Genomic DNA, 27,827 nt, shown 5'->3' on the forward strand with positions numbered 1-27,827 from the left:
AAAGAAACAATGGTGCTTCAGTGACCTACTAGTTTAGAGAGATTTATTTGATATTTCTCATGATGTGTCCTGTATACTGCATATGGATTCATCGATAAAGACGAACACGGCAAATGCGTCAACCACGTCAATATTCAGCATTCACAAACTATCTCAATTGGACCTACGCACATAGTGTGTACGTCTGCGTATGTCAAGGAACTTTAAAGATGTGCATAGCAAATACGCGAGGCAGGTTGTTAGTCACCAAACTCGCTCTGTCGCAGTAAAAGTGCGCACACGCGCCGAAAAAGGAAACCAGCGTAAGGCCAGTTCCTGGGAATTCCCCGATAAACCTGTCCCCTGGAGACCCGACCGGCGATGTGATACATGTTAAGTATGACTGACATGACATGAGTGTAGATATGTACGGCAGACTGCCCCCAGGCGGCCGGTTTTATCAGTGCAAAACACATTTGTATAAGTCTGCTGTCTGCATTCCCGGTCAGAACTTTATCATTAGATAGCTTTAAACAGTGTTTAGAGTTAGATGTTCAAGGGTTAGGTGTAACAAGTTGTTCGGTGTAATGTAGCCAGCTGCTGCCGCGCTGCGTGCCTGCGAAGCTGGTGTGTTATAGGGCGGTTATACCGGCTATACAGATACAGACACAGAACATACCGTGACCACTGATAGTCTCCACCAGACTCCTTTGCAGGCTGAAGAAATAGTAAAACTCATCCCCATAACACTTGTATCTACTATACTTGATAAATTTCACTTACACAAGAATTGTACAGGGTACAAAGTATGGCATCTACTAGTACATATTCTATTATATTCCATATAACTACACTTTCATAAGGCTAACATAACTATTACATGTACAGGAGTGGGTGACTAGTATGGGATAGGTATGACGTTTACAATAATATTGAGAAATTTCTAATATATATACAGTCTTTGATATATATATATCCCTACGTATAACATGCACATGTAGGGGTTGTCACAAGTCATTATGTATTATATTATATACCAGTAATGCCATAACTGTGGTTTTTGTCCAGGCTGGACGCTTTCCATGCCAAGGTTTAAAAACGGCGCCCATAAATTCTCCTCTATAACGGCTGACATTGACAGTATTAACGCTGTAATATTCCACCAATCACAACGCTTCGCTGTCCGTGACGTCATGTGATTGACATGTCCTCGTAGCTGTTTCGGTGAGTCAACCAGGAAGTCATCTGTGTTAGTATTTTGGTCGCACGCAATTTACGGACCAAAATAAACGTATGTGTCGGGTGAAAAGTCGTTTAGGGACACCGGAAGAAGGAAGACTCTTGATTAAGCAGGCCACACAAAAAACAATGTAATATACTGTACAATGCTAGCTTATGGACAAATATCTGCAAGTCTGCAGATCCAATATATATACATGTACATTGTATTTCTTGTTCTAAGAACTGTACAGCGAACGGTAGATATTTTAATGCTGGCTTTAGTACAAAGTATCAATAAGTAGCAATATAATATTGTCATAACAATAGCAAGATCATAATAGATGTGCAGTCCGTTGTTTTTTATAAACTTTGCAAAATGAATAACATTACAGGGTAGGGAAAACATAAGATATCACTTGATCTTCACCGTTGGATCTTGTGGTACGACGTTTAGAATCAGTTGCAGACGAGTTGTCACGTAGCCTGGAAGACAAAAGAATCCTGTGTTACGATAATTATAAGAATCTGGATACTATAACACTAGTCATGACTAGTGACAGTGGTTTTACCCGGAGACACCCCTCAACACCTTCACGTTCTGACTCCCCTATGTTCTGACACCGCTACATTTTGAACATGTTGAAACAAACGCGTGTGTGTCCGGAGGGGGGGGTGTAGGGGTAGGGGGAACATAGGAGTTTAGCAATATTTCCCTTCAAAGAAATATATCGAATAAATCAGTTTCCTGCAAAACCTCTCTTCCTTTTTCTCTATCTCTCTCTCTCTCCCTCCCCTCTCTCTCTCTCACTCTCTCTATGAAGTTTGTTATTAGGACATAGCACAAAACATATTGTAAGTTACTAGTATTAAATCATCACTTTATCACGTCGAGTAGATCTAAACAGCGAGTTCTGACCTTCAAACGACATGAACCACGCCGGCTTGTTTTTCCAGTGCACGAAGACGGCGTATACTGGAACGGCGCTGGCTAAAATTGCCAAACCGATGCCGCACTCGACTGGCGCCGACACGAAAGATACAACCACCATGAACAGGCTCAGTAGCACGAATAGTACAGGAATGGCCAGGTTCATCTGAAACAATCGAAAGCAAAAAGCACGCACGAAACAATTAGAGAAAAACGCTACTACGGTCACGTGTCTCTGACGTCACGTTCCAAGAGTAGACGGGTCCATTCCGTGAACAAGGTTGATGGAGTCAACCGAAAATTTGGGGTAAGTCCCAATTCTATTTCTAGTGTTGGAAGTTAAAGTTTAGTCTTTATTTCATAATGACTTGTACCAACACAGGTGAACTTTCATGCTAAGTTAGAGAAAAACATTAGTGATGGAGGTAAAATGATTACTAATAAAATGCAAAAGTTAATCAATAATTAGGAAAGTATGTAGAAGTACAATTTCAAACTCACACACTGCAGTTTGAAATTGTATATATATATATATATATATATATATATATATATATATATATATATATATATATATATATATATATATATATGGTAATTCTTTCAGTATATGTTGATACTGTTGTCACAGAAGTTCCATTTTCCGACCTTTTAGCCTTGCGGTTAGTGCGCTGGGTTTGAGAGCTGGCGGCCCGGGTTCGAATCCCGCAAGCCTGGAGACTTTGCTACTCGTCCCTTTGTGTTTTGCTTGAACTCTACTACTAAATACAAAATTTCCGATGTCCTGTACATGTAACCAATCCTAGGGTAGCCAAAGACAGTCTTTGGGTGGAGTATGGACCCTCTTTGGCGAATGGATACTGCCTGGCAAATTGATACTGTCTTTGGCCACCCTATAGCTAGGATCTGCTTGGAGATTATTGTACCTTGATAGGCCTGGGTAGGTCAGGTTTCTTGTACCTCCACCACAGCAGCCCGATAACAGTGACAGCGCTGCTCAGCCAGCCAGCGAAACCCATCAGGTTTAGTACCTTATACACGTCATCTGGGATCAGCATCAGCAGAGAAAACGAAATCTGGAGAGTTACAGAAAATATTGTCATGTTTATTTTTTATTTCTTTATACATATTCATCGCAAAACAAATGCTTTGGGTTACTGTACAGCCAGTGAGGACAGATGTTATGTTGGCCTTTGGCCCTTTGCCTTGGAAAGTTTAAGGTTATGTTATACCAGTCCTTGGTTATACCCATATGGGAAACAATTACATGGTACGTAGCTTGTTCCATAGTAATGTTGTTCTAGGAAAGAAGATTTCAGCGTGGAACTTCCTCCTAAGAGGTGGTGTATGGAGGAAGAAAGAGTGATTTGTTTCAGTGGAAGTGGCAAAACGTGTCCTTGCTGAGAAAGTTCGAAGCGGGGGCACTAGCGAGTGAAATTCTGCGGAGCATTTACCGTGGAAATAGCGATAAAAATAATGCCAGACTTGCCTTTGCCGAGATGTTTTGGTATCTGTGTCCGTGTGTCTCCTTTAAACAGCACAACTCAAGAAATTGTGGAAGGATCTTTATGACATCAAAGAGCTTTCAATAGATTTCTATTGAAAGCCCCTTGATGATATTTAGTAGTAGTTGGCAAAATGGACACATGGATAACGGGTTCCCACGAAGCGATGTTATAGGTCAGAAAACAAGTAAAGATGTCCGCACCCTCAGTATGACAGCTGGAGCGGGGGTCAGTCGGTCTATTTGAATCATCGACAGGATCCTCGGTAGAGTCCCCTCTCTTGCAGCGACCATCCAGGGTCTATGGAAGACAGATGGATAGTAATAATTTCACTAGCATGAAAATATATGCCCCCAAACCCAAACCTCTGCTTGGAGAGTACAGAAAAAAAACTGCACTCCACATGCAATAACATATACATGTACATGTAAACAGAAGAGGTTCTTGTTTAAAGTTAAAACTTTTGGTCCAACACAAACAATTCTCTCACCTAGAGCTTTCGACCAGTCACTCTGGTCTTCCTCAGTAGACTTACCCAGTGAAGCTTGTCACGTGGCTTCTTTGAAGTGTGACGTCAACACTGGGTCAAAGGTATCTGGTAGACGATGTCGGCCCCCGTCTCGGTTCAATGTAGGGCGTTGGACCAAAAGTTTTAACTTTAAACATGTAACTACCAACACAGATGAACACGATACGAAGAAGTAGTTATTTAGTTTTACCTTGAAAAGGCCAGGGTGTTTGTCAGAAGAGTTCCGAACGTTGAGACGGCCACGGCCAGGGGGATGATCCAACTCATGGTGCCGAGGAGACGGTTAGCGAATGTCTGATGGGAAAATAAAGACCTTATGATTAAAGGCCACATTACACCAATAGCACTGAAATACAACAGTGCCTGAAAGTAGTAAAACGTGATAGGTACTATTCAAAGAATAAAGACGTTCAAACAGAAATACTACTCTCCAAGCAGAGGTTTGGGCATTTTTGGCGTGATTTTAGGCTTTTTTGTCGGGGTTTCATTTTTCACTGGTTGGGTTGAAAAAAATTCAGTGCAAAAATGAAACCCCGATAAAAAAGCCTAAAAACACGCCAAAAATGACCCAAAACCCAAACCTCTGCTTGGAGAGTACAGAAATACACTCTTCTGATGTTAGGCAACATCGAATCTTTCAAATCGTTCTTCTTGATTTCTGTTACCAATTAATTGCTGCCAATGACGTCACAGTAAATATGTTAGCCGGTTCAGATCCTGGCACCAAGGCTCGTAAAATGCATGTGAGAAGCAAACAAAAAGTAAACTTCAATAATTTTTAATTGTATGTAGTGGTCACGATAATTATGTGTTCTCTGTTTCTCGAAATATCCTTATGTGATGAATGGTAAAGGCTTTGCCCACATTGTAACTGCACTGTTACTTGTACTGTAACTGTTTTGGTTGGAAATGTGTTGCAACTTGACAATCTTTTAAAAATTAGCCGGCATTGGCTTTTCAAATAAAGGGCGCTATAAACAATGGTGTCAATGGGAAATGGTTTGGGATTTCACTTTTTCATTTGGCCGGATTTTTCTAAAAGCAACTTCTAGTAACTGGCATCCACTGTATTTGCATACTCACCACGGCGACAGCATCAGATGCGAGTAGTTCGTCAGGAGTCATGGCGGTGAAGTACGCGATGTTCGTCAGCACGAACATAACAGTCACCAGCGGCACCGAGATCGCTACGCACTGGGGCAGGGTCCTGGGGAATGAATGAATAAACGAACTAAACGAACGAACCAACCAACCAACGAACGAATGAATGAATGAATGAACGAATGAATTTAAGTTCTTACCTCGTCGGGTTTTTCAGCTCCTCCACTATAGCATTTAGGCTTTGCCTGGAGCAAACAGCAATAGCAATACCGTAACTTCTTTCTGTATTTGCTGTAGAATTACAAGGGTACAAATTATTTGAATAACTTTTGACATAGTTGCAACTGAATACGCAGGCACAGTAAAAAAAATGCCGGGCTCCGGGGTCCATATACTGATTGAAACAAGTACGCATTTGGCTAGATGTTACACTGGATATGAATTTAAATGTCCATACAACAAAGTGTACTAAGTACTTAATTTGTTGACATGTGTGCATCACTTTCTTCACACTTACCATCCGCTGTATGCCCAAAGCGCGGAATAGAAAGACACCATTGCATCCCCAACGGAAGAAGTGGTTCCGTCAAACGCGTTGGCTGGGTCCAAGTTGTCAGTATGTCCTGTAGATACAAAGTAATACTAGTAACGTTGAATTGGGTTGCGTTACTTTGTACTATCACAGAATGTTTTAATCATCTAACCAAACGTTTTTTTTTTTGTAATTATCTATTCAAACGTTTACGTTGGATTAAGAAATAAAGGAAGAACAGCCTCTTCGCCTCTCAATGTCGATTCGTGAACATGTGCAAGTGACGCTGCCTAGCATTTTTGCTTTGAACTACAACGAAATATAGCTAGGATATCACACAAGTCTTCTGAAGGATCTCTTCACTAGCTAATAATAAATTACACGGGTTCTTGGCATTGCACCTAGAGAAACTTAGCATATAAACTTTAATCGACATGCCTAATACTGTTAAACTTTGAAATTGAAACTTAACCAAATCCAGTCATTTTAATCAATAAATATTTAATAGATACGTCGATGAAGGTTAGACATTCAGGTAATACAATACGCCATAAAGCAGTTACTCAAGCGACTGGATATGATTTTGGAAACGGTCAGACGTTTCAGCTAGTATCCACTGGCTTTCGTCACAAATATTTGATATTTAATAGAATTTGCTGTACTACAAAACGTTTGTACAAGCTACACTAATTTTAGGGACCCATACAAAGGTATAAAAGTATATATATTCGCAGAATTAGTAGCATCTTTACCTTTAGCTAGTTGAATCCCGCCGAAGACAATGATGATGCCGAGTGCTCCCAGCTTCAGAAACGTCAAAACGTTGTTCAGTTGAGCCGCCAAACGAACACTGTAGCAGTTGGCAAACCCCACCAGACCTACATATATACAAAAACAGATGTTACTATAGTACTGGGGCTAAGGTAAATACGTGGAAAATCTTACCCGTCCAAATGTGTCAAAATGGACACATTTTTGAAAATTTTACATGGCCTTTTAGTGCTGTGAGGTAGTTTTAGATATAAAAGTATGTGATTGTACACGAATCCAAACAGATACAAAATGCAACGAAGCTTCATTTTCAATCCCATGCAAACAAAATCATAAACCAGTAAATTTACACTACAACGCAAACTGGACTCTTCGCCAAGCTGGCTTGGTGCACAAGGACGGCGTAACACCAATTGAAAACAGATGACTCGTCTACGGTTAAGGTCAGGCACACAGCTAGACTCCCAGCTATGGAAAGGTCATCTGAGGTGAAAGACTCACCTTTGTCAACCTTCGCGACAAGAGTAAACTCAAGGCTTTGTTGAAGGCGATTAAAGATCGATCAAAGATGTTTTGCGAACACACCATTGGTAAATACCCGACCCCTGACTTTGTTTGCTATTTGCAATTGCTGCACAATTGTCAACCGTTCTTGATCTATTGGTATTCCGTCAACCACTTAAAAGTTCTATAGACTGCTATTGTAGTTGGCTTAATTGTTTTATATACCTTACTATATGACTCTGATGACCCTGTTTACTTATATGACTCTGGTGCCCCTACTATACTGTACAAAATGCACTTTATCAATCATTAAGTGCTAATAACTGTGTTGGTTGAAGAGCCTTGTACTTTGCGATTTACTCTGATATATATACACTCTCACTAACTACTGGCAGCACTATGTTGATCTGGTCTATAAGCGGTAATGAATTTATATATACATTTATATATTTCTTTTAGCATCACTATACCGTATCTCACTGTTTTACCCACTTATATATGTATATATGTCACTCGGTTTTCAATATTATGCAATGATATGGGCCTTTGGTGCCTGAAATGAAGAGTAAGTAAGAAAAAAGAAGACGTACCTAAACAAACTGCCGCAATCAAGCGAACAGCCAAGTACGGGGCCGGGCAAGGCGTGAAGAACGGGTACAGAACGTACTGGGCCACGGTGATCGCCAACACTGCAGTCGCGCAGGGTCCTCCTATAGTAAAGTTCTGCCAGATCTTCACAAAAGCCACCCATGGTCCGAAGATCTCGTGAAGGTACGTGTAGTCCCCGCCTGACTTTGGGATTGTAGTCCCGAGCTCTACATAGCACAGAGCTCCGAGTAAGGACAGCACACCGCTTAAAGTCCACACGATCAGAGACAAGCCCACAGAACCGGTGGCCCGCAGAACGCCCTTCGGGGACAGGAAGATGCCAGACCCGATCATGATACTCATGGTGGTCGCCACGCCGTTGGTTAGGGTCAGCTGTCTTTTCATACGGACGCCGACCGACGCTTGGTTTTCGCGCTGTTCGAGTTTTTGCCCACTTTCTTCCATGTTGTATTCGTCAGGCTGCAAGGTTAAGCCTGTTGGTGTTAAGGTAGACTTTGCCCGTGTCCACGGGTGACCTTGTGGACACCTTGTTTGCGTTACCACGTGGCCTGATATACAACGAACCCTGCGTTGCGCTAGAAGACTTAAAGGCACACAGTAACGACATATTGCCTTTGTAGGGTGCCTTGTACCATTGAAAATTTGATCTAGTCGAATCATACAAATTTTAAGAAAGATTTATAGATGAGCTCATTGTGTCATTGTTAAGAACCTCGAAGGACTAGAGTTTAGGCTACTCAAACTTACGCAAGCCTACACATGTACGCCAGGTCTTTTTTTTTACTAAGGGCGTCTTAGTAAATGGAGTGTGCTACCTTCCAAGCATCCCTCGTATCACAAAACTGACGTCGTAGAATGCATGTATCTTTAATCTCCAAGCAATCTTACCCCCACCAATCTTTTGGTGGGGGTAAGACAGTATCAAATTGGCCAAATTTGATACTGTCGAAAAGATCTGCTTGGAGTTTAATGTATCTTAATATATTAATGGTACATCTTGTATTTATACAAATCATTTTTTTAGTTACCATGTAATCAATTGCGTGGGTACTACGATTTGGGAAGAAAGTATCTGTGTTTGCTTGCAAATGTTGTGTTCTCTCTAAATAATTTCTTCCATAAACAATTCTGATTCATAATTTCCATAAACTTTTGAAGCTACGCTGTAATATTCCACCAATCACAACGCTTCGCTGTCAGTGACGTCACATGATTGACATTTCCTCGCAGTTAAGAAGTTATCTGTGTTAGTATTTTGGTTGAACGCAATTTACTGACCAAAATATACCTGTATGTGGGGTGAAAAGTCGTCTAGGGACACAAGAAAAAGGAAGACTCTTAGTAAACCAAGCCACACAGAAAACAGAGCTATATTCTGTACAATGCAGGCGTATGGATAAATATCTGCAAGTCAGCAGATCGGATTTATATATCTCTTTAAGATCTCTACAGCAAACGGTAGATTTTAATGGCTTTTTTAAGTACGAAAAGTATAAATAAGTAGCCATACAATATTGTCATAACAATAACAAGATCGTAATAGATGGGTAATGCTTTGTTGTTGTTTTTTTATAAACGGATAACTTTGCAAAATGAGTAACATTAGCGGTAGGAAAAATGACATTATTAAAAAATATAAAAAAAATAAAAAAATTAATTAAAAATAGTATTATATAAGATATCACTTGATCTTCACCGTTGGATCTTGTGGTACGACGTTTAGAATCAGTTGCAGACGAGTTGTCACGTAGCCTGGAAGACAAAAGAAGCCAGTGTTACGATAATTATAAGAATCTGGATACTATAACACTAGTGACAGTGATTTTACCGTAGAAACCCCCATTTTTTTCTAACACCTCCACGTTCTGACGCCCGTATGTTCTGACACCGCTACGTTTTGAACATGTTGAAACACGCGCGCGCGTTTGTGTGTTTGTGTGTGTGTGGGGGGGGTGAATAGGGGGAACATAGGAGTTTAGCAATGAGTCTCTCTCTCTCTCTGTCCGCTTAGTACAGATTAGGACACAGTTCTGCACAAAACATATTGTAATTTAATAGTAACCATCGCTTTATTACAAGTAGATATAAACAGCGAGTTCTGACCTTCAAACGACATGAACCACACCGGCTTGTTTTTCCAGTGCACGAAGACGGCGTATACTGGAACGGCGCTGGCTAAAATGGAGAGCCCAATGCTGCACTCTACTGGCGCCGATACAAAAGACACAACCACCATGAACAGACTCAGTAGCACGAATAGAACAGGAATGGCCAGGTTGAGCTAAAAAAAAAGCACACAAAAATAGAAAAATTAGAGAAAAAAATTGGAGAGTAAAATGGCTAATGGTACAATGCTAATACATGATACATCATTCAAGGCTAAGCTTTAAAAAGGGCACACCAAAATTGGGAAAAAAAACAGTGACGAATTTCAATAAAGAAAATAGATAACAGTGAGCTGTTCCGCTAAAGTAGCACATTTTCCAAGCCTGGTTACTTCAACGCTTGGTCCCTATTAGATGCAATAGTATATAGTAGTAGACTTCAAAGAACATAGCGACTCCAGTTTATTGGTCGGTTTCTACTCTTTAGTAGAGGCTACACCTATGCCTTGTGGTTAGTACGTTCCCGCAAGCCAGGAGACTTTATTTGCTACTCGTCTCTTTGCGTTTGGCTTGAACCCCACTGCTATATATAATATCACCGACGTCTTGTACCCAATTTCCAAGCAGATTCAACCAAAGCCAGTATCAAATTGGCCAGGCAGTATCTATTCGCTAGAGAGTGTCCATACGCCACCCAAGGACCCTCTCTTGCGAATGGACACTGGGTGGCCAAAGACAGTATCAGTGCCCATTCGCCAGAGAGGGTCCTTGGGCCTATGGACACACTATGGCTAATGGATACAGCCTGGCCAATTTGATGCTGTCTTTGGCCACCCTAGGACCTGATTGAAGATTATTATTTTACCTTGATAGGCCTGGGTAGGTCTGGTTTCTTGTACCTCCACCACAGCAGCCCGGAAACAGTGGCGGCCTGGCTGAGCCACGACACAAACCCCATCAGGTTCAATACCTTATACACGTCATCCGGGATCAGCATCAGCAGAGCGAACACAATCTGGAGAGTTACAGAAAATGTTGTCATTTCAACTACCTTCGCCGAGATGTGTTGGTGTCTGTGGCCGTGTGTGTGTCTTCTTTCTCAATACATTGTGGAAAGATCTTTATGATATCAAAGAGCTTTCAATAGATTTCTATTGATAGCTCTTTACATGATATTTAGTAGTAGTTGGCAAAATGGGGCCATGGATAATTCATGGGTCCGTAGTGGCTTTCTGGGGAACTAGTAACTTTACTGATTTAGGACTTCCTGGGTTCATTTTACACATGCAAAACTGTCACAAAAAAGGCACTTTATTTCTTCAACCAAATTATAAATTCTGTCTTGTAACCAACGTTCACAGAACGTTCTGGCATTGAAGTCTACCGCCATTCAACCTATGCAAATTTTCATGGAAGTCCTTGTCTGTATGATGAGACTAAATACACACCACTGGCTTCGTTACCATGCTATACAACCTTTATATTGAACGTGACAAAGCGCTAGAAACTTTTATGATATCTTACTGTCTTGTTTTTTTTTTCGAACATTGTATTGGTATGCCTGAGAAGAAAAAACCCTATGCAAATCTGCGCCATTTGAAAGCAATTCATACATGCAGGTATTTCACACCCTCTGGCGAAACACTTAGGGACTGCAATGCGCCAACACAGTGCCTATAAGATAAGCTCGATGCTGAAATTCAAGTTGGTTAAAAACGTCCTTGCTGAAATAATTGCTGAAGCCCTTTTCGGCAAGGGAAGACAACAACACATATATTGTGATGGGAACTCAGCTCTATGAAAGCCATTAAATGTTTTAACTTCGCACGTTTTAAAACATCGCACACATGGAACCCTCATACCCCCACATTTTTTTTTGTCCTTTTGAAGCTATTGTTTCACAATATGCGTCGACGCTAAGCATTTGGTAACATGCAAAGTTTGGGTGCTAAAAACAGTGTCATGTCCACCTGTAGCGGCATCCTTGTACCGTACCCCTCACAAGAAATCAAAGATTGCGACGCGCGAAAAACCTGCTGTATCTTATTGTTAGGTGTCAGACAGAAACGTGTGAAACGGTTCACAGGTTTCAACGATCAATACCAGTATCCTCGTTCTCATTTGCATAATAACGACTTGGAAGAGAATAAACATGCTGATTTTGAAGAATCCTGTCATTTCACTCCCACTCTTCCGCGCGTGCGTTTCGTCCGTCAAGTTCGAAGGTTTCTCCGCCATGTTTTCAACAAGGTACCGGAACCCGACCAAGCCTAGAAGAAGGCTTACGTTCGCCGAAGTCCAGGTCGTTAGTAGCGAAGAGAACTGTTCTTCCAGGGACGGTCAGGATCAGTCGACCAACATTGTCGGGAACAGAGGGGGTTCGTCCGCGGGCGCTCAGAACTTCAGCCAGCCCCGCGGCACCGTCTTCAACCGACTGCCGCTCGCTGAGCGTACGGACCAGTTGGTCAAACTTGCCGCGGACTGGGAGAGTTTAGCCGCCGGCCCTCCTCTGAACTGTAGCACGCCTCGCAGAGACTACAACTCGAACCGTCTGCCTCTCGTGGAGGATGCGGACCAGTTGGTCAACTTTGCCGGTGACTGGGAGAATTTGGCCGCGGGCCCTCCTCAGAACTGTAGCACGCCTCGTAGTAGCGCCAACTCGAACCGGCTGCCGTTCGCCGAGCGTACGGGCCCCTCGCTCAACGTTGCGGGGGTGAGAGAGAGTTCGTCCGTCGGCTCACAGGACTTTAACCCGCCTATCGGTAGTTTCTGCAACCGTCTGCCGTTCGCTACGTACATCAACAAGCCGTACAAGCCCCACCCCGACCCCGGCGAACCAGGCGATATTGAGATCGACGGCAAGGCGTACTTTCTGCCGCCGCCTGTCTGCAATACGCCTCGATTCAACGACTATGTATGGGAGACGATGGTGAGGATGGGGACGTCCGGCGGGGGAAAATTCAAGGTTTATCCTGTGGAGAGCCTGCTGCAAACAAGAGGCCGGGAAGGGAAGGAAGGACGACGCTATTTCTGCGTAAGTACGCCGCACATCCCTAGCTAAACCTAGCCGAATCGGCAAACTGTTCTCTCCAGCCGGCCAAACTCCCCTGGCATGCTATCTCTCTATTTGACCGATTTCTACTCGAGCTTTCTAGTCGCCTCCCAAAGCCTGGAGAGGCTAAGGTAAACCTAGCCTCTACCAGTCTTCGGTAAGCGGCTGGAAAGAGTAGAAATCGGTCAAATAGTGAGATAACATGTCATAACATGCCAGGGGAGTTGGTCCGCTAGAGAGTACATTTTGCCACGTCTGATTGTAACCAGCTGTTATAGATGTGCTGCATTCGATATTTTGCATTTTGTTTGACATTCTTAGTGGAGAGGCATTCTTAGAGAAAAATCAGCGAATTTTCATGTAAACACCAAGAAAAAGCTATAAATTTGAACATTTTTGGGAAATTGGGGGAAGTGCTGGGATTTTGGGGAGAAGGAAAGCACTTCATTGCTTGGGGAGAGCCCTGAACGTTCTTTTGTTGTTTGTAGCTGATTATACCATGTGAAACTCATTTTACTTTTTGTCAAGTTATGCTTATACATCTTCTATGTTAATCTAAATGTAAGGAGTGGCTACAATAAAATGATTGTTTATGCCTTTATGTTTTATTTCACAGGGAAAGATTCGCCATGTTATCAAGAAATACGAGGTGACTGGAGCAAGAGCGGAGAATTTTAGGAGCGCAGTGAACGAGGTGAGCTTGAAGTTGATGATTCTATTTTCTGAAAAAGTGATCACTTTCTTACTTCTCTGCTTCAGACAAAGATAAAAGACCAAGTAATAAGCTTTTGGATAGACTGAACCTCGCTCGATTTTCTTCCAAGCTTGGACAGTTTGAGTTCTCTTTTTTTTGAAACAACCTTTTTGTAAAACAAGTTGTTTGCCGATAATTAGTAACCAGTCATAATTGTCCTGAAGGAGACCACAGGCGGTCATCAAGATGTTGACTATTGTTAAACAGGTAAAGAATTTGATGTTAGTATTCTATCATTGCTTATTTGATGACACTTCCTGGTATGTTGTCCCCGCATTCAGATGCTGATCTGGTGCCCGGCGCTGAGCTCGTATGAGGGCATCCAAACCATCAGGAAGGCCATCATAGCAACTGTGTCCAACCACAGGAACAAGGACAAAACAAGGTAAAATCTCAAAATCTGCCGTATTTTTGGTGCTACTCTACTACAGAATTTTTCAACCGTGAACTTAAACATGTGCACGTGAGTGTGTGCATGTATGTGTGTACGTGTGTGTGTGTGGGGGGGGTGTCTCTGTGTGTGTATCTGTGTGTTTGTGTTTTATACTGAGGTTACAGTTCCAAACCGGGGCCCAGTCGGGCAGTCGTATGGAACGAAAGACAACAAAGCACAAAAAGTTGAGAAAATGTGTAATGGGAACTATTTACGTAATATGTTATTGATATAAATTGTTGATATTTCGTTAATTGAAACAGCCCGGCCGGGCCCCGGTTTGGAAATGTGACCACAGCATTACCTGTCACAAAGTTCATGAAAAAACTGCAACCCCTACGTATACTGTACATACTATCGGCAAACTCTGCATAATCATATGCTCATAATCTCACAGAAATGTATCATGAATTTCTTTTCAGGCGCGAGAAAGCCGCGGGGACATATGTGCGGGGGCAGTACAAGCGAGGCGGAGAGCGGGCCCGGACTTGTCCCGGGCGGGAAGACGACCTCACCCCGACCGGCGGGCGACAGCAGGACGACCTCCCAGTACCGCAACAACCAGCAGAGAACCTCAACCCAACTCACATGGAAGTACAGAGCGCGCTCCCACCACACTAGCCTGAATACGTTTTATGTTTACCTTCGCATAAGGAAAACACATCAGCTTCTTTTGTTCCAAACGTCTGGACTAGACGTCTGTCACCATGGTAACTTGTGCTGTGGCAGAAACCCTGTGGTGTTGGGTTACATTATGTTGCAAATTGCAGGGTAGAGTTGGAATTGCGTCACAACATATATGATTGTTTGAGTAAGAATAAACAGAGCAGTAGTTTGTTAGACTAGACCATGTGAATGTTAACATTATGCATTTGCTTTGTAAATTTTATCTTTCTAGTTTCTTCATGTGTTTACATAATAGAATTACACTAAGCAATGTTGTAAGTTTGAAAAAAAGTACAAGATGTCCACACCCTCAGTATGACAGCAGGAGCGGGGGTCAGTCGGTCGATCTGAATCATCGACAGGATCCTCGGTAGAGTCCCCTCCCTTGCAGCGACCATCCAGTTTCTATGGAAGAAAGATGGATAGTAATAATGCCAATAGCATATTGTGTTTATAACAAGCAATCATCTTTATGTATGTGTATATATATATATATATAAACATAAACGGTAACACAAAAAAATGCCTCGTGTACATCAATATGCAGAGAGTTGCAGATCTGAATCATGATGTATTAAGATATGTTAGGTTTTATTCGACATTAGGTCTTATCCAACATTTATTTTTATTGTTTGTTACTCTCTGTATGTAGTTTGCCATACATTGTACCTTGTGCAATTGTCGTGCAATAAAGTTCTTCTATAATGTATTTGTGTTCATGTCGAGTTTTTTTTTTGTTCTTACTTGCACTGTGTGTATAGATGTGATTTATAAGGTCAATTCAGGACTTTTTATTGTCTGGATCATTAAAACGTCCTTAGATAGTATGCAATTTTCAATGCGCCTTTGTTGATGCGCGTTTTTTTTTCAAAATCAGCCGAAAATCAATGCACGCGCGAACACGCCATTGCGGCCATTCATAAGAATTACTTGTTGTAATCTTAGCAAAATGAGGGCCTGTGTAGGCAACACTCTACGCTAAATTTTCAGACCTGGCTACGTAATACGCTGAATTCAGGAATCCTCCCCAAATACCTGATAAATTCCGGGTAGCTACAACGCATTACGTAGAATTAAAACGGCGAATTACGCTCCACACAAATGCGCCAATTATGCTTTACGTTGAGTCCGTCAACGCTATACGTAGAGTTAAAACGGCCGATTTCGCTCTACGGAAAAGGGCATGCGGGCTCCCAACATGCAATTTAGTTATATTTCAGTCCATACCATGGTATGGATGAAATATATTGTGTTCTCTCATGTTTCTCCTTCTTCTCCTGCCAAACAGTCAAAGGGATTCAACTCCGCCATCATTCAGCCAAATGACTTGAAATTTGGCATGGAGGTAGAGTAGGCCAATACCCCAAGGCGTTTTTTTCATTTTTTTGATACTTGCCTTAGAAAAATTTTTATGAAGGTTTTTTTGGGGCATTTTTCGCCAAAAAATGGATTTTTGGATCCTGAGCCCTGGTTTTACAACCAAATGATCTGAAATTCGGTATAAGGGTACCTTGAACATGTGTCTACAGAATAGCAGTCACATATTTGGCATACACTACTTCCAAAGGACTCATTTGGGGGACTTAAATGGCTATTTTCAGCAAAAAAAGGGCCAAAAGTGCTATACCCGTTCCATGTTCTATCTAAAGAATGCCCCGCTCCATCTGCCGTTGGCCATGGAACACGTGTTCCATTGCGGGTTACCTGCACGTAAGTCGTGCGGAATGACCCACACATTCAATTTTATGTGCCTAAGACCTTCAAAATGTATCAAATCTCATCATTGTTAGTATTTGCATACCTGTAATAAGATTAGTAAAGCTTTCGAGATTCAAAGTGCTTGTTCTTGCATCTTTGTTCTAAATTACATAGCTACTACTAGTATTTAATTCATTTATTTGAGAACCTTTGCCAGTTTTGCACTGGGGTAAGTTTGGAATAGTCCACTTTTGCGTGGGAGGGAGATGGACTGAAATATGCTGTATTTGCTCCCAAGCAAATGTCGGCCTTTCTAGTTTCACCTTGAATTTGCAAACGTGCTGCACAGCAGAGTTCCGAACGCTGAGACGGCCACAGCCAGAGGGATGACCCAACTCATCGTGCCCATGAGACGGTTAGCGAAAGTCTGATGAGAAAAATACCTTTAGTTATATTACATAAGTTATAAAGACACCATTAACATGGCACCATTAACACTTAACAAAAGTGCCTGAAAATGATACATGATAGGGCCTGTTTGAAGAATAAGGACGTTACCTGTCGCCACCGTGAATATAGTTGCGTGAACATACTAGTACCCATTTTCTCAGACCGTGAACTTTTGCTACAGTGAAAATAAGGTGAATTACAGTAATTTCTGCCAATCACGTCACAGTACTAGTGAGCATGGCAGCCGATTCAGATCCTGGTTTTATGGCTTGTGAAAATGCACTTTTGAGAAGGAAACAAAAGTTAACTTCAATAACTTGCAATTGTAGTCACGATGATTATGTGTTCTTTGTTTCTCGAAATATGTATCCTTACGTGAGTGGTAAACGGATTTGCCTACATTGTGTAGGCATTTGGTACTGTTGTACTGTAACTTGTACACTCAACCGCGACGGGGGCCGACATCGTCTACAAGATACCTTTGACCCAGTGTTGACGTCACACTTCAAAGAAACCACGTGACAAGCCTCACTGGGCCTGTCTACTGAAGAAGACCAGAGGAGACTGGTCGAAAGCTCTAGGTGAGAGAATTAGATATGTAACTACCAACACAATTGAACTTTCATGATAACTTGTACACGTATTTGCATACCTACCACGGCAACAGCATCCGATGCGAGTAGTTCGGCAGGGCTCATGGCGGTGAAGTACGCGATGTTCGTCAGCACATAAACAACAGTCACCAGCGGCACCGAGATCGCCAAGCACAGGGGCAGGTTTCTAGGGAATAAAATCATTGGGAACAAAGATTCAGGTTACAAAATTCTACCTGGATATTAAAAAAAATTAAACTGTTCTCCAACTCAAAAAACGAAAATAACTCACCGCCCAGTCTTTCATAAGGCTTATGGCCCAAGTGCTGTGGACACGTGACTTTTAGCAACGTGTGACGTCAGTACCAGGTCAAAGTTCGCCGGAAGTCGGTATCGCCCCTGTCCCGGAGTTATCTTCGTTTTTGAGTATTTACCAACTCAGATGAACTTTCATGCTAATTCCAGCTGGATAGTTTGAAATTCGGCACACTACGTGTACATATACATATATACATATATATACCGGTAAGAATCTAAGATTCACTCAGAACTAGATGTAAGTTCTCACCTCGTTGGGTTTTTCAGTTCCTCCACCACAGCATTTAGGCTTTGCCTGGAGCAAAAAAAAAAAAACGCTACAACTTCTTTCTGCATTTGATGTGGAATTACAAGGGTACAATTGAATAACTTTTGACACAGTTTCAGCTTAATACGCAAGCACAGTACAAGAAAAATGCCGGGCCCCCGGGTCCATATACTGATTGAAACAAATACGCATTTGGCTAGAATTACACCGAATATGAGTTCAAATGTCCATGTGACATTTTAAGATACATATCAAAATGTGATCATCACTATCTTCAAGCTTACCATCCGCTGTATGCCCAAAGCGCGGAATAGAAAGACACCATTGCATCCCCAACGGAAGAAGTGGTTCCGTCAAACGCGTTGGCTGGGTCCAAGTTGTCAGTATGTCCTGTAGATTGGATTGAATTGGGTTGCATTGCCTTGTGCTATCACAGCATACTGTAATAAGCTACCCAAGCATTTCTGTTGAATTAGGTAATGAAATAAGAAATAGAGGTAGAACAGCCTCTTCGCCCCTCAATGTCGATTCACTCGTGAACATGTGCCAGTGATGACGCCTAGCATTTTTGCTTTGAAATACAATCAAACATCCCAAGGATATCACACAAGTGTTCTGTAATCTATTCACTAGCTAACTGTAAATTTGATTGGTTCTTAGGATTGCACTTAGAAAAACCTATAAGCATATGATATGCCCATCGACATGCCCAATACTGTGAAACTTTAAGATTGTTTTTTAATCAAATTCAGACATTTTTGCCTTGTTTATCATTAGATATTTAATGGACTTTTCAATACTACAGAGCGTTACATTTGTTCAAGCTACACTGATCTTAGGGACCAATACCAAAGTATAAAGTATATATGTATATTTGCAGAATTAGAAGCATCGTTACCTCTAGCTAACTGAATTCCACCGAAGACGATGATGATGCCGAGAGCTCCAAGCTTCAGAAACGTGAAAACGTTGTTCATTCGTGCCGCCAAACGAACACTGTAACAGTTGGCAAACCCTACCAGACCTACGACAATAGATATTTTAGAATCAAATTAATAAAGAAATAATTACAGTTCAATAACATAAAAATTTTGTACTATGGCTTACATGAATACACTAAAAATTGTACTATTTCAAATGCGTCAAAATGACATATTTTTGGAAAAGTTTTGAGGATTTTTGAGTGCTATGAGGTAGTTTTAGATTTGGCTTTGGAAGACGACTGGAAAGAGTAGAAATCGGTCAAATAGAGATATAACATGTATATTCCGAGGGAGTTGGTCCACTAGAGAGTACTTTTTGCCGCGCCCTGGTTCGTAGAGGCTAGCAGAGGAGACTCGCCAAGTTGGCTTGGTGCACAAGTACGACATAAAGTAAAACAGGTGTTTCGTCTATTTCGTCTCATGCATGATTACGACTTGGCACCCAGATAGAACCCCAGTTATGTAAAGGTCATAAGAACTGAAAGGCTCAAGCCAACCTTTGCGACAAGAGTAAACTCAAGCTTTGTTTACGCCAAAAAGTAGTTACTCGAGCAACTGGATATGATTTTGGATATGATTTTATCGTTTCCAAAATCATATCCAGTTGCATCACTATACCGTATCGCACTGTTTACTCGCTTATCTCTGTATATATGTCTCGCGATTTTTAATTCTATGTAATGGTATGGGCCTTTGGACCTGAAATAAAGAGTGAATAAAAAAAATTAAAAAGAAATTCATGCCTACCCATAGAAACTGCCGCGATCAAGCGAACGGCCAAGTACGGTGCCGGGCAAGGCGTGAAGAACGGGTACAGAACGTACTGGGCCACGGTGATGGCCACCACAGCAGTCGCGCAGGGTAATACGATTGTGAAGTTCTGCCAGATGTTGACAAAAGCCACCCATGGTCCGAAGATCTCGTGAAGGTACATGTAGTCCCCGCCTGACTTTGGGATTGTAGTCCCGAGCTCGGCATAGCACAGAGCTCCGAGTAAGGACAACACACCGCTTAAAGTCCACACGATCAGGGACAAGCCCACAGAACCGGTGGCCCGAAGAACGCCCTTCGGGGACAGGAAGATGCCAGACCCGATGATAATGCACATGATCGTCGCTACGCCGTTGGTTAGGGTCAGCTGTCGTTTCATACGGACGCCGACCGACGCTTCGGACGGTGGCTTTTCCGGCTGTTCGGGGTTTTGCTCGCTTTCTTCCATGTTGTATTCGTCTGGCTGTAAGGTTATAAGCCTGTCAGTGTTACGTAAGACTTTCTAGTGTCTTCGCATGACCTTCGTACTTGTGGACATATTGTTTGCGTTACCGCGTGGAGTGATACTACCTGTAGTACCCTTGCAAGGTCCATGGGTCGAGACCGTTTTTTGTACCACCAAGACGGACCAGTGCTACCATAGATTTTTTTAATCTGCATATCACTTAAGTGAAGAAAAACAAACATTGCAACCAGCTAGACATAGCTCTAAGACATATCAAATACATGTAGGTGAAGAAAATTAAACTGGTATCATTCAAGTCAAGTCAAAGTTTATTGTACAACGATTACTAGCTAGTATGAGTCTATCAAGATTCTACACAATAAGTTCAACGGGTACTAGTATCATGTCTGACAAAATGTTGAATAGAACTAACTAAGGGACTGTACGATATTTAGCGGGGGGGGAGGGCCGGTCGTCTGGGGGGACGGTCAAGGAAAAATTTGTTGGCTTAGGGGGAGGGTCTAGGAAAAAATTTGAGCCTGGGGGGGAGGGTCAAGGTAAAATATTTTTCTCCAGATACAAAATAACTTCAGACGTTCTCTCATCAAAATTTGCCTCTCCAAGTGCGGGAAATAACGTTTTTGGTGACCTACAAATTAATTTTTCCGGAGGAAAATGCCCCGAACACGAAGGACCTTTGAAATCTGAAATCACACGAACACCGTCTTCTACATGTAACGTTAGGTATTTACGGGGCAGACACCACATTTGCGTTGCGCAGTAGAGACCTCAAAATGGGAACCGAATAGCGATATTAAACTCAGAATTGTGTACCAGCAAAACAGCAAAAATGCGTTCCCAAAATACAGGAAATACGTGTAACGTTAAACGTCATTTTTTCTTCCGATGTATATACTTATTGACATCAGGGGGAGGGTCGAGGAAAAAAAATTGAGCTGGGGGGAGGGTCAAGGAAAAATTTTGGAGCTGGGGGAGGGTCAAGGAAAATTTTTTAACCCGACCCTCAGACGACCCCCCCCCCCCGCGCTAAATATCGTACGGTCCCTAAGAGCTAGCAAACCTCTACACGTATGTTCTAAGCTACGCTAGACTATATTCATAAAGAGTACAATGAGGAGTTTGAGTCAGATGAAACTGCATTTTGAAATTCTATAGATCTATTGTTATATATGGATCCCTAGACGTTTCATGTTCTTCTTTTGACTTTCTTCTCTTCTCTTCTATGTTTTGTGGAGCCAACATGGCGGTCAGACAGACCCTGTGTTCTCGTCTGCGACTCTACGCCACAGACGTTTCGACTAATATCGTCTCAGATTGTGACTCATACTGAAAACAGAAAAAAAGTGTTTACTTACTTTGACTTCAGATTTCTTCACCATGGCGTATCTTCTTATCAGACTTTTTTTGTGTTCGACTCCAACAGAGACCAACTTCAAGTGCGTACCGTCTGCGAGGGTTCTAACTCTGGTATGCGCAGTCGAGAACAGCAACAGCACCTCAAGGCAAAATAAAATATCAGACATTTCCTTTGTTCTGTGGATCAGGGCTACCATAGCCTGGAGCTTGTTGCTAGGATACCATGACCTGGTAATTTTATTTTTGACCTACAATGACGTCATAATTATGCTACAAGTATCAATGGTGGGTTGCTGTTGTTTGTTAAGAGAAAGTTAATTGATGTTTTGTCTTAAATTAAAGAACAATAATTTGTAACATCCAGGTTTTTCTGGACGATATCATCATGACGATACTTTCCTTCCCGTCTTGATCAATGCATCTGAATAAGCTGTTGCGAAAACATGACCTACAAATTACAGTTCTGACCCCTAGAAAGGTTGAATAACGATGGCTTCTTAAGTAAAGGTCACTTCGCTTCAAAATGTTACAAGACGTAAAAATATGAACAATCCAATACCCTAGGCCCGCACGTTTTCGTGATTACTAGAGGAGTTCTATTTACTTGAAATAAAGATCAAGATATAAGAATGAGAGGTTTGTTATCAATTGGAAAGTTAACACGTTTAGCTGATGTAACAACCATTGAGGTGGAAATTGTAAACAAATCAGCCCATAGGCCAGGTCGGGGGAGACCGTGGTCGTCGTCGTGTTCGTGTCGATTTAATTGCCGTCGGTGGTGCCGTTGCTATAAATTCGAGATTTCTTGTGGTGGAGGTGAATATAGCGGATAGACATTCCTCTTGTCCTTATGTCTTCTCTTTTTCTCTTTCTTTTTCTCTTTCTTTTTTTTTTTCTTGACGTCTTCGTTTGCACTTCGTAGGTCAAGAATTGAATTAGTAGGTCATGGTATCCTACCAACATGCCTGAGGCTATAGAAGTCCCTAATCCAAAGAAGAAAGCGTATGATTTCAAGCGAAATGATTATGCCTTGAGGTGCTGTTGCTGTTCTCGACTGCGCATACCAGAGCTAGAACCCTCGCAGACAGTCGCGCGATCGGTCCTTGAAGTTCATCGCTGTTGGAGTCAAACTCACACATCTACAAAAAGACACGCCATGGAAAAGAAACCTGACGTCAAAGTAAGTAAACACATTTTTTCTGTTTTCAGTATGAGTCACAATCTGAAACGACGTTTGTCGAAACGTCGATGGTGTAGAGTCGCAGACGAGTACACATGGTCTGTCTGGCCGCCATGTCGGCTCCACAAAACATAGAAGAGAAGAACGTTAAAGAAGATGACGAAGTTAAAGAAAATCATGAAAAATCTAGGAACCTACATACATGTATAACACTAGATCTATAGAATTTCAAAATGCAGTCGGTTTCACCTTACTCAAATGACTCCGGTTTAAAACTCAACCGGAAATTTTGATTTTATTTCAGTCCAAAAATATATATAATAAAGAAGCTAGCAGTAGTAAGAAGTAATGACTTATCAGTCTTTTAGGTTGTTTTTCTCAAAGATAGACAAAATGGGACGTTCACAAATTTTCACGGCGGCCATTGTTCACAGGTGGAACCTGAGGGTAAGAAAACCGGAAAGACCAGGTCCCAGCCTCGTTTCAGGCTCGCGCTGGGATTGGCTGTGGTCTTGCTGCTTGTGACATGCGCAGTGGCGGCCGGAGGGCTGATGATGTATTTCCGGGGGAAATGCGGAAATAAACGGGTATGACGTTTTGTTTGTTTGTATTTTTCTTATTGTCTATAATAAACTAGTGCGCACTAGCAAAACAGAAAGTTAAATAAATGATTGTTGGTTTTCCAAAAATTTTGAAGATTTTAGAAAACCAACAATTATAAAGAGAGAGAGAAAGAGAGAGAGAGAGGAAGAGATGGATGGATGGATCAATAATTTAGGCGTATATAAAGTATATAAATATAAAAGACAATTGTTTATTTTTCTGTTGTTGTTGTACCCACAGTTCACCATAAAGGCCTCCGTTAACGGCCAGACGTTTACAGAGGAGGTGGAAGTGGACCGGGTGAACGGGTTGGTGACGTACCGTGATGACGTCGGAACTGAGGACGGAGAGATCATACAGACTAAAGAGGTAACTTTCAAAACATTATCCATCAGTTAAAGTACAGGGCTTTAAATAACATGTCTTTTGCAACAATTGTCTCTTGACAGAAACATTCAACCACTAACAAGAAATTGAACATTTTTCCAGTTTTAATTCTCACTCACTCTTGGTCAGATTCCGGGACATCCGAGTTCACTCTATTTTCTTTGACTTTTTGACCTTCTGTCATTCTTCCTGTCAATCTAACCCCACCCAAGTGCTGTCAACCTACTCTGCCCGGACAAAACAGATGCACAAACTCACAGAAAAGCCACCCTAAAATGCTTCAATTACTAAAAGCACATTTGGTATAGAATAAAAGAGCACAAGAAACAAAATAGTAATGAAATTCAAAAAGAAAAGCACCATGCACTTCTGTGAACTAATCCCTGCAGCTATGGCTATAGTATCGCATCACGGGGCTGCTTTTGTTACACAGGGACTGTCTGTGCTGTACGAACGAGGTAACTGTTACCTGTTGGAAGACAGAGAGGACAGCCAGACAAGCGGTTTTGACATTGAGGAGGCGGAGGACGCGATGGAGGCTTTAGCTGTACGTATCACATAACTGTTTTTTTGTACGTTTCGTTGCACGTTTATGCCCTGTTCACGATTCATATTTTCTACGTTTTCTTCATATTAATTAAAGATAATGCCTTAACGATGTCCATATCATCAGGCACTACATATATATTGTCTCACTCTTCAGAGGTTTTCAACATGAAATTGTCATCAAAAAGATTAACGTTATCTTGTGATGCTTTACATGGAATCAAACAAAGTTGAGACGAAAAGAACGAAAATTTCCCTGCAATGTTTCTTCTGATCCATCATCCCTAATCATCTGCTACTGAATTGTGTTCAACGTTAGGTTCTAACGAGCTGACATGTGCTGAACTTTCTAGCAGAGAACCTGAGCCAAGAAGAAGAACTAAGTGTAATTATATTATTAATCTAACGTCTTTTTGACAGGATGCCGATGACGTACCCAGTCTTGACGTGGACCAAATCGTCTTCCTGAACCGGTCCGTACCGGTGAGTTCTGAAGATGGCGTCATCCTGCGACCACAGCTGCCCCCGGTGTGCCGTGATGCTACCCTGTACCGAGTACAAGAGGAGAACGCTCGAGGTAAAGACATTACAGTGTGTCAAACATGCCTTTAACAATTACTCTGAACTACGGCAATTCTATACAACAGTGCAGGGTTCAGAACAGCATGAACTGTAAACCAGCAGTCGCTTTTGAATGCTGTATTTGGGGGTCGAGGGCCGACTGTTTTCATTGCATTTTGCCCCCAACGAAAGACATTTCATCCATCGTTATTCTGATCAACTTGTATCATATATTGGTACCTGTATGCTCTAGGGCATTAGAGTTTGGTTTGCAAGAACATGACTGTATTATTTATACGGAATTTCAGATTACTTGGGACAAGAAATCGACGATAGAGAGAGGATGGAAACACCCCACGGTCGTGTCAGACGGTCCTTTGCAGAAGTGTGCCCGGAGGGCGGAGGGATAAGATTCAGATTTGTGTATGTGGGACGATGTACGTATGCCCGCGGCCGGCGCTGGTCATGGCGCCCGTGGTCGTCGTCGTGTTCGTGTCGATTTAATTGCCGTCGGTGGTGCCGTTGCTATAAATTCGAGATTTCTTGTGGTGGAGGTGTATATAGCGGATAGACATTCCTCTTGTCATTATGTCTTCTCTTTTTCTCTTTCTTTTTCTCTTTCTTTTTTTTCTTTCTTTCTTTCTTTCTTTTTCTTTCTTTCTTTCTTTCACTCTCTCTCTCTTTCTTTCTTTCTTTCTTTCCTTCTTTCTTTTTCTTTCTTTTGATTATGAGTGATATCATTTTAATGTCGGTGGTGCAGTCGCTATAAAATAGAGGTTTCTTGTGGTGGAGGTTTATATATAGCGGATAGACATTCCTATTGTCGTTTTGTCTTCTCTTTTTCTCTTTCTTTCTTTCTTTTGATTATTAGTGATATCATTATAATCTTTTATTTCTGAGTTATACACTTTGCAATTTAAATGAAATATGAAATGAAATGTAATGCAGACTTCAATAACAGAATGCAGCTTGTATCATATGCACGCTAAACTTCATCTAATAGGTCTTTTTTGATGTTAGAAATGACAAAAATATCATATATAATTGCCTATACACTGTAGTAAAAACACAATATCTCTTTTGCCTTATTACATCTTAGTAAACATGTTTTGCATTGTGAATCATGGGGTATTTAGTATACATGCTTGTGCAGACCTAATATATTTGACGAAAACATTAGCAGTAACCATAGCTGGATATTGTCATGTTCAAATTGCTCTTTATACTTGGCGTCTTTCTCTGTTGATATGTCTGTTTTCATGCGTTTTAATGTATCAAAGATTCATGAGTGGCTATACGGTGGTTTGTCGTGGAATAAAGGTATAAAAACCAAAATTCAGAAACCTCGTTATTTATTGCACCACCCTACACTAAGACAAAATAAGAGATAACAGCAACTACACAAAAACTGCACGTTCTCGTGATGATATCGTGCATGCCAGTCTTTGGTTTTAAAGTTGACGGTCTTCCCCGAACTGGCGTATGGGCTGGTTTGTTTACAATTTCCACCTCGCTGGTTGTAACTTCAGCTAAACGTGTTAACAGTCCAATAGATAACAAACTTCTAATTCTTATATCTTGATCTTGATTTCCAGGTATATACATGTAAAACTCCTCTAGTAATCACGAAAACGTACGGGCCTAGGGTATTGGATTATTTATATGTTCACGTCTTGTAACATTTTAAAGCGAAGTGTTCTTTTCTTCAGAAGCCATCTTTATTCGACCTTTTTAGAGGTCAGAACGATAATTTGTAGGTCATGTTTTCGCGATTGGTCATTTCAGATGCATTGATCAAGATGGTGAAGAGAATATTCTTTTTGATATACCCTGTGAATACCTTGATGTTGAAAATTGCTCTCCTTTAGGAGACTAATTAATTCACTTTCTCGTAACAAACGACAGCAACCCACTATTGACTACAAGTAGCATAATCACAAGCACAAGCTCGAGGCTACTTTAGCCTTTGATCAACAGAACAAACGAAATGTCTGATTTTTCTGTCAAGTGGAATGATTATGCCTTGAGGTGCTGTTGCTGTTGTCGACTGCGCATACCAGAGCTATAACCCTCGCAGACGGTACGCACTTGAAGTTTGTCGCTGTTGGAGTCAAACACACACATCTACAAAAAGACGTGCCATGGAGAAGAAACCTGAAGTCAAAGTAGGTACACTTTTTGTCTGTTTTCAGTTCTGAGTCAGAATCTGACGTTCGTGGTGACGTCGGTGGAGTAGAGTGGCGGGCGAGTACACAGGGTCTGTCTGGCCGCCATGTCGGCTCCACAAAACATGGAAGAGAAGAACGTTAAACTTTAAAGAAGATCACGAAGTTAAAGAAAATCATAAAAGAAATCTAGGAATCTACATACATGTATAACACTAGATCTATAGAATTTCAAAATGCAGTCGGTTTCACCTTACTCAAATGACTCCGGTTTAAAACTCAACCGGAAATTTTGATTTTATTTCAGTCTAAAAATATATAATGTATATAAAGTAATGACTTATATCAGTCTTTTAGGTTGTTTTTCTCAAAGATGGACAAAATGGGACGTTCACAAATGTTAATGGCATCCATTGTTCACAGGTGGAACCTGAGGGTAAGAAAACCGGAAAGACCAGGGCCCAGCCTCGTTTCAGGATCGCGCTGGGATTGGCTGTGGCCTTGCTGCTTGTGACATGCGCAGTGGCGGCCGGTGGGCTGATGATGTATTTCCGGGGAAAATGCGGAAATAAACGGGTATGACGTTTTGTTTGTTTGTTTGTTTGTATGTTTGTATTTTTCTTACTGTCTATAATAAACTAGTGCGCACTAGCAAAACAGAAAGTTAAACAAATGATTGTTGGTTTTCCAACAATTTTGAAGATTTTGGACAACCAACAATTAATAATATATAAGTTAAACAAATGATTGTTGGTTTTCCAAAAATTTTGAAGATTTTGGACAACCAACAATT

General features: G+C 41.5%; 3 protein-coding genes across 3 annotated transcripts in view; 1 reads left to right on the top strand and 2 right to left on the bottom strand.

Moving 5' to 3' along the window:
• Positions 1-1,612: 1,612 nt before the first annotated feature.
• LOC109463548 (large neutral amino acids transporter small subunit 1-like) lies at positions 1,613-8,142 on the bottom strand. The gene is made up of 10 exons (XM_019760388.1): positions 7,661-8,142; positions 6,548-6,673; positions 5,781-5,886; positions 5,464-5,508; positions 5,246-5,369; positions 4,353-4,456; positions 3,837-3,933; positions 3,055-3,204; positions 2,087-2,294; positions 1,613-1,683 (listed from the first exon to the last, which is right to left on the bottom strand). Exons 1-10 carry the CDS (start codon positions 8,121-8,123, stop codon positions 1,613-1,615), a joined length of 1,494 nt encoding a protein of 497 aa, XP_019615947.1. The 5' UTR covers positions 8,124-8,142.
• A 1,218-nt stretch (positions 8,143-9,360) lies between these two features.
• LOC109463549 (large neutral amino acids transporter small subunit 1-like) lies at positions 9,361-20,218 on the bottom strand. Its single transcript, XM_019760389.1, has 10 exons — positions 19,747-20,218; positions 18,915-19,040; positions 18,301-18,406; positions 17,999-18,043; positions 17,494-17,617; positions 16,711-16,814; positions 14,998-15,094; positions 10,650-10,799; positions 9,756-9,960; positions 9,361-9,431 (listed from the first exon to the last, which is right to left on the bottom strand). The coding sequence occupies exons 1-10, from the start codon at positions 20,216-20,218 to the stop codon at positions 9,361-9,363; spliced, it is 1,500 nt and encodes a 499-aa protein (XP_019615948.1).
• A 2,530-nt stretch (positions 20,219-22,748) lies between these two features.
• LOC109463550 overlaps positions 22,749-27,827 on the top strand; it is a 10,453-nt gene continuing 5,374 nt past the window's right edge. The window contains exons 1-8 of the mRNA XM_019760391.1: positions 22,749-22,772; positions 23,207-23,359; positions 23,616-23,744; positions 24,196-24,309; positions 24,729-24,885; positions 25,178-25,296; positions 26,930-27,034; positions 27,458-27,610. Of these exons, the coding sequence (XP_019615950.1) occupies positions 22,749-22,772; positions 23,207-23,359; positions 23,616-23,744; positions 24,196-24,309; positions 24,729-24,885; positions 25,178-25,296; positions 26,930-27,034; positions 27,458-27,610 (954 nt within the window). The remainder of the gene's footprint in view (positions 22,773-23,206; positions 23,360-23,615; positions 23,745-24,195; positions 24,310-24,728; positions 24,886-25,177; positions 25,297-26,929; positions 27,035-27,457; positions 27,611-27,827) is intronic.

This window comes from Branchiostoma belcheri, unplaced genomic scaffold (genome assembly GCF_001625305.1).
Source record: "Branchiostoma belcheri isolate BF01 breed outbred unplaced genomic scaffold, Haploidv18h27 scaffold128, whole genome shotgun sequence".
In the NCBI taxonomy this organism is placed as follows: domain Eukaryota; kingdom Metazoa; phylum Chordata; class Leptocardii; order Amphioxiformes; family Branchiostomatidae; genus Branchiostoma; species Branchiostoma belcheri.

What these genes read in the sequence shown, in the direction of transcription:
- LOC109463548 (XM_019760388.1), bottom strand. Translation starts at nt 8,123, where the DNA reads ATGGAAGAAAGTGGGCAAAAACTCGAACAGCGCGAAAACCAAGCGTCG. An exon ending in AACACCCTGGCCTTTTCAAG is followed by an intron (nt 3,934 to 4,352) that starts GTAAAACTAAAT and finishes TGTCTTCCATAG; the next exon opens with ACCCTGGATGGTCGCTGCAA. An exon ending in ACCTACCCAGGCCTATCAAG is followed by an intron (nt 2,295 to 3,054) that starts GTACAATAATCT and finishes CGATTGTTTCAG; the next exon opens with ATGAACCTGGCCATTCCTGT.
- LOC109463549 (XM_019760389.1), bottom strand. Translation starts at nt 20,218, where the DNA reads ATGGAAGAAAGCGAGCAAAACCCCGAACAGCCGGAAAAGCCACCGTCC. An exon ending in AGCACGTTTGCAAATTCAAG is followed by an intron (nt 15,095 to 16,710) that starts GTGAAACTAGAA and finishes TTTCTTCCATAG; the next exon opens with AAACTGGATGGTCGCTGCAA. An exon ending in CTCGCTGTTTATATCTACTT is followed by an intron (nt 9,432 to 9,755) that starts GTAATAAAGCGA and finishes TTTGTCTTCCAG; the next exon opens with GCTACGTGACAACTCGTCTG.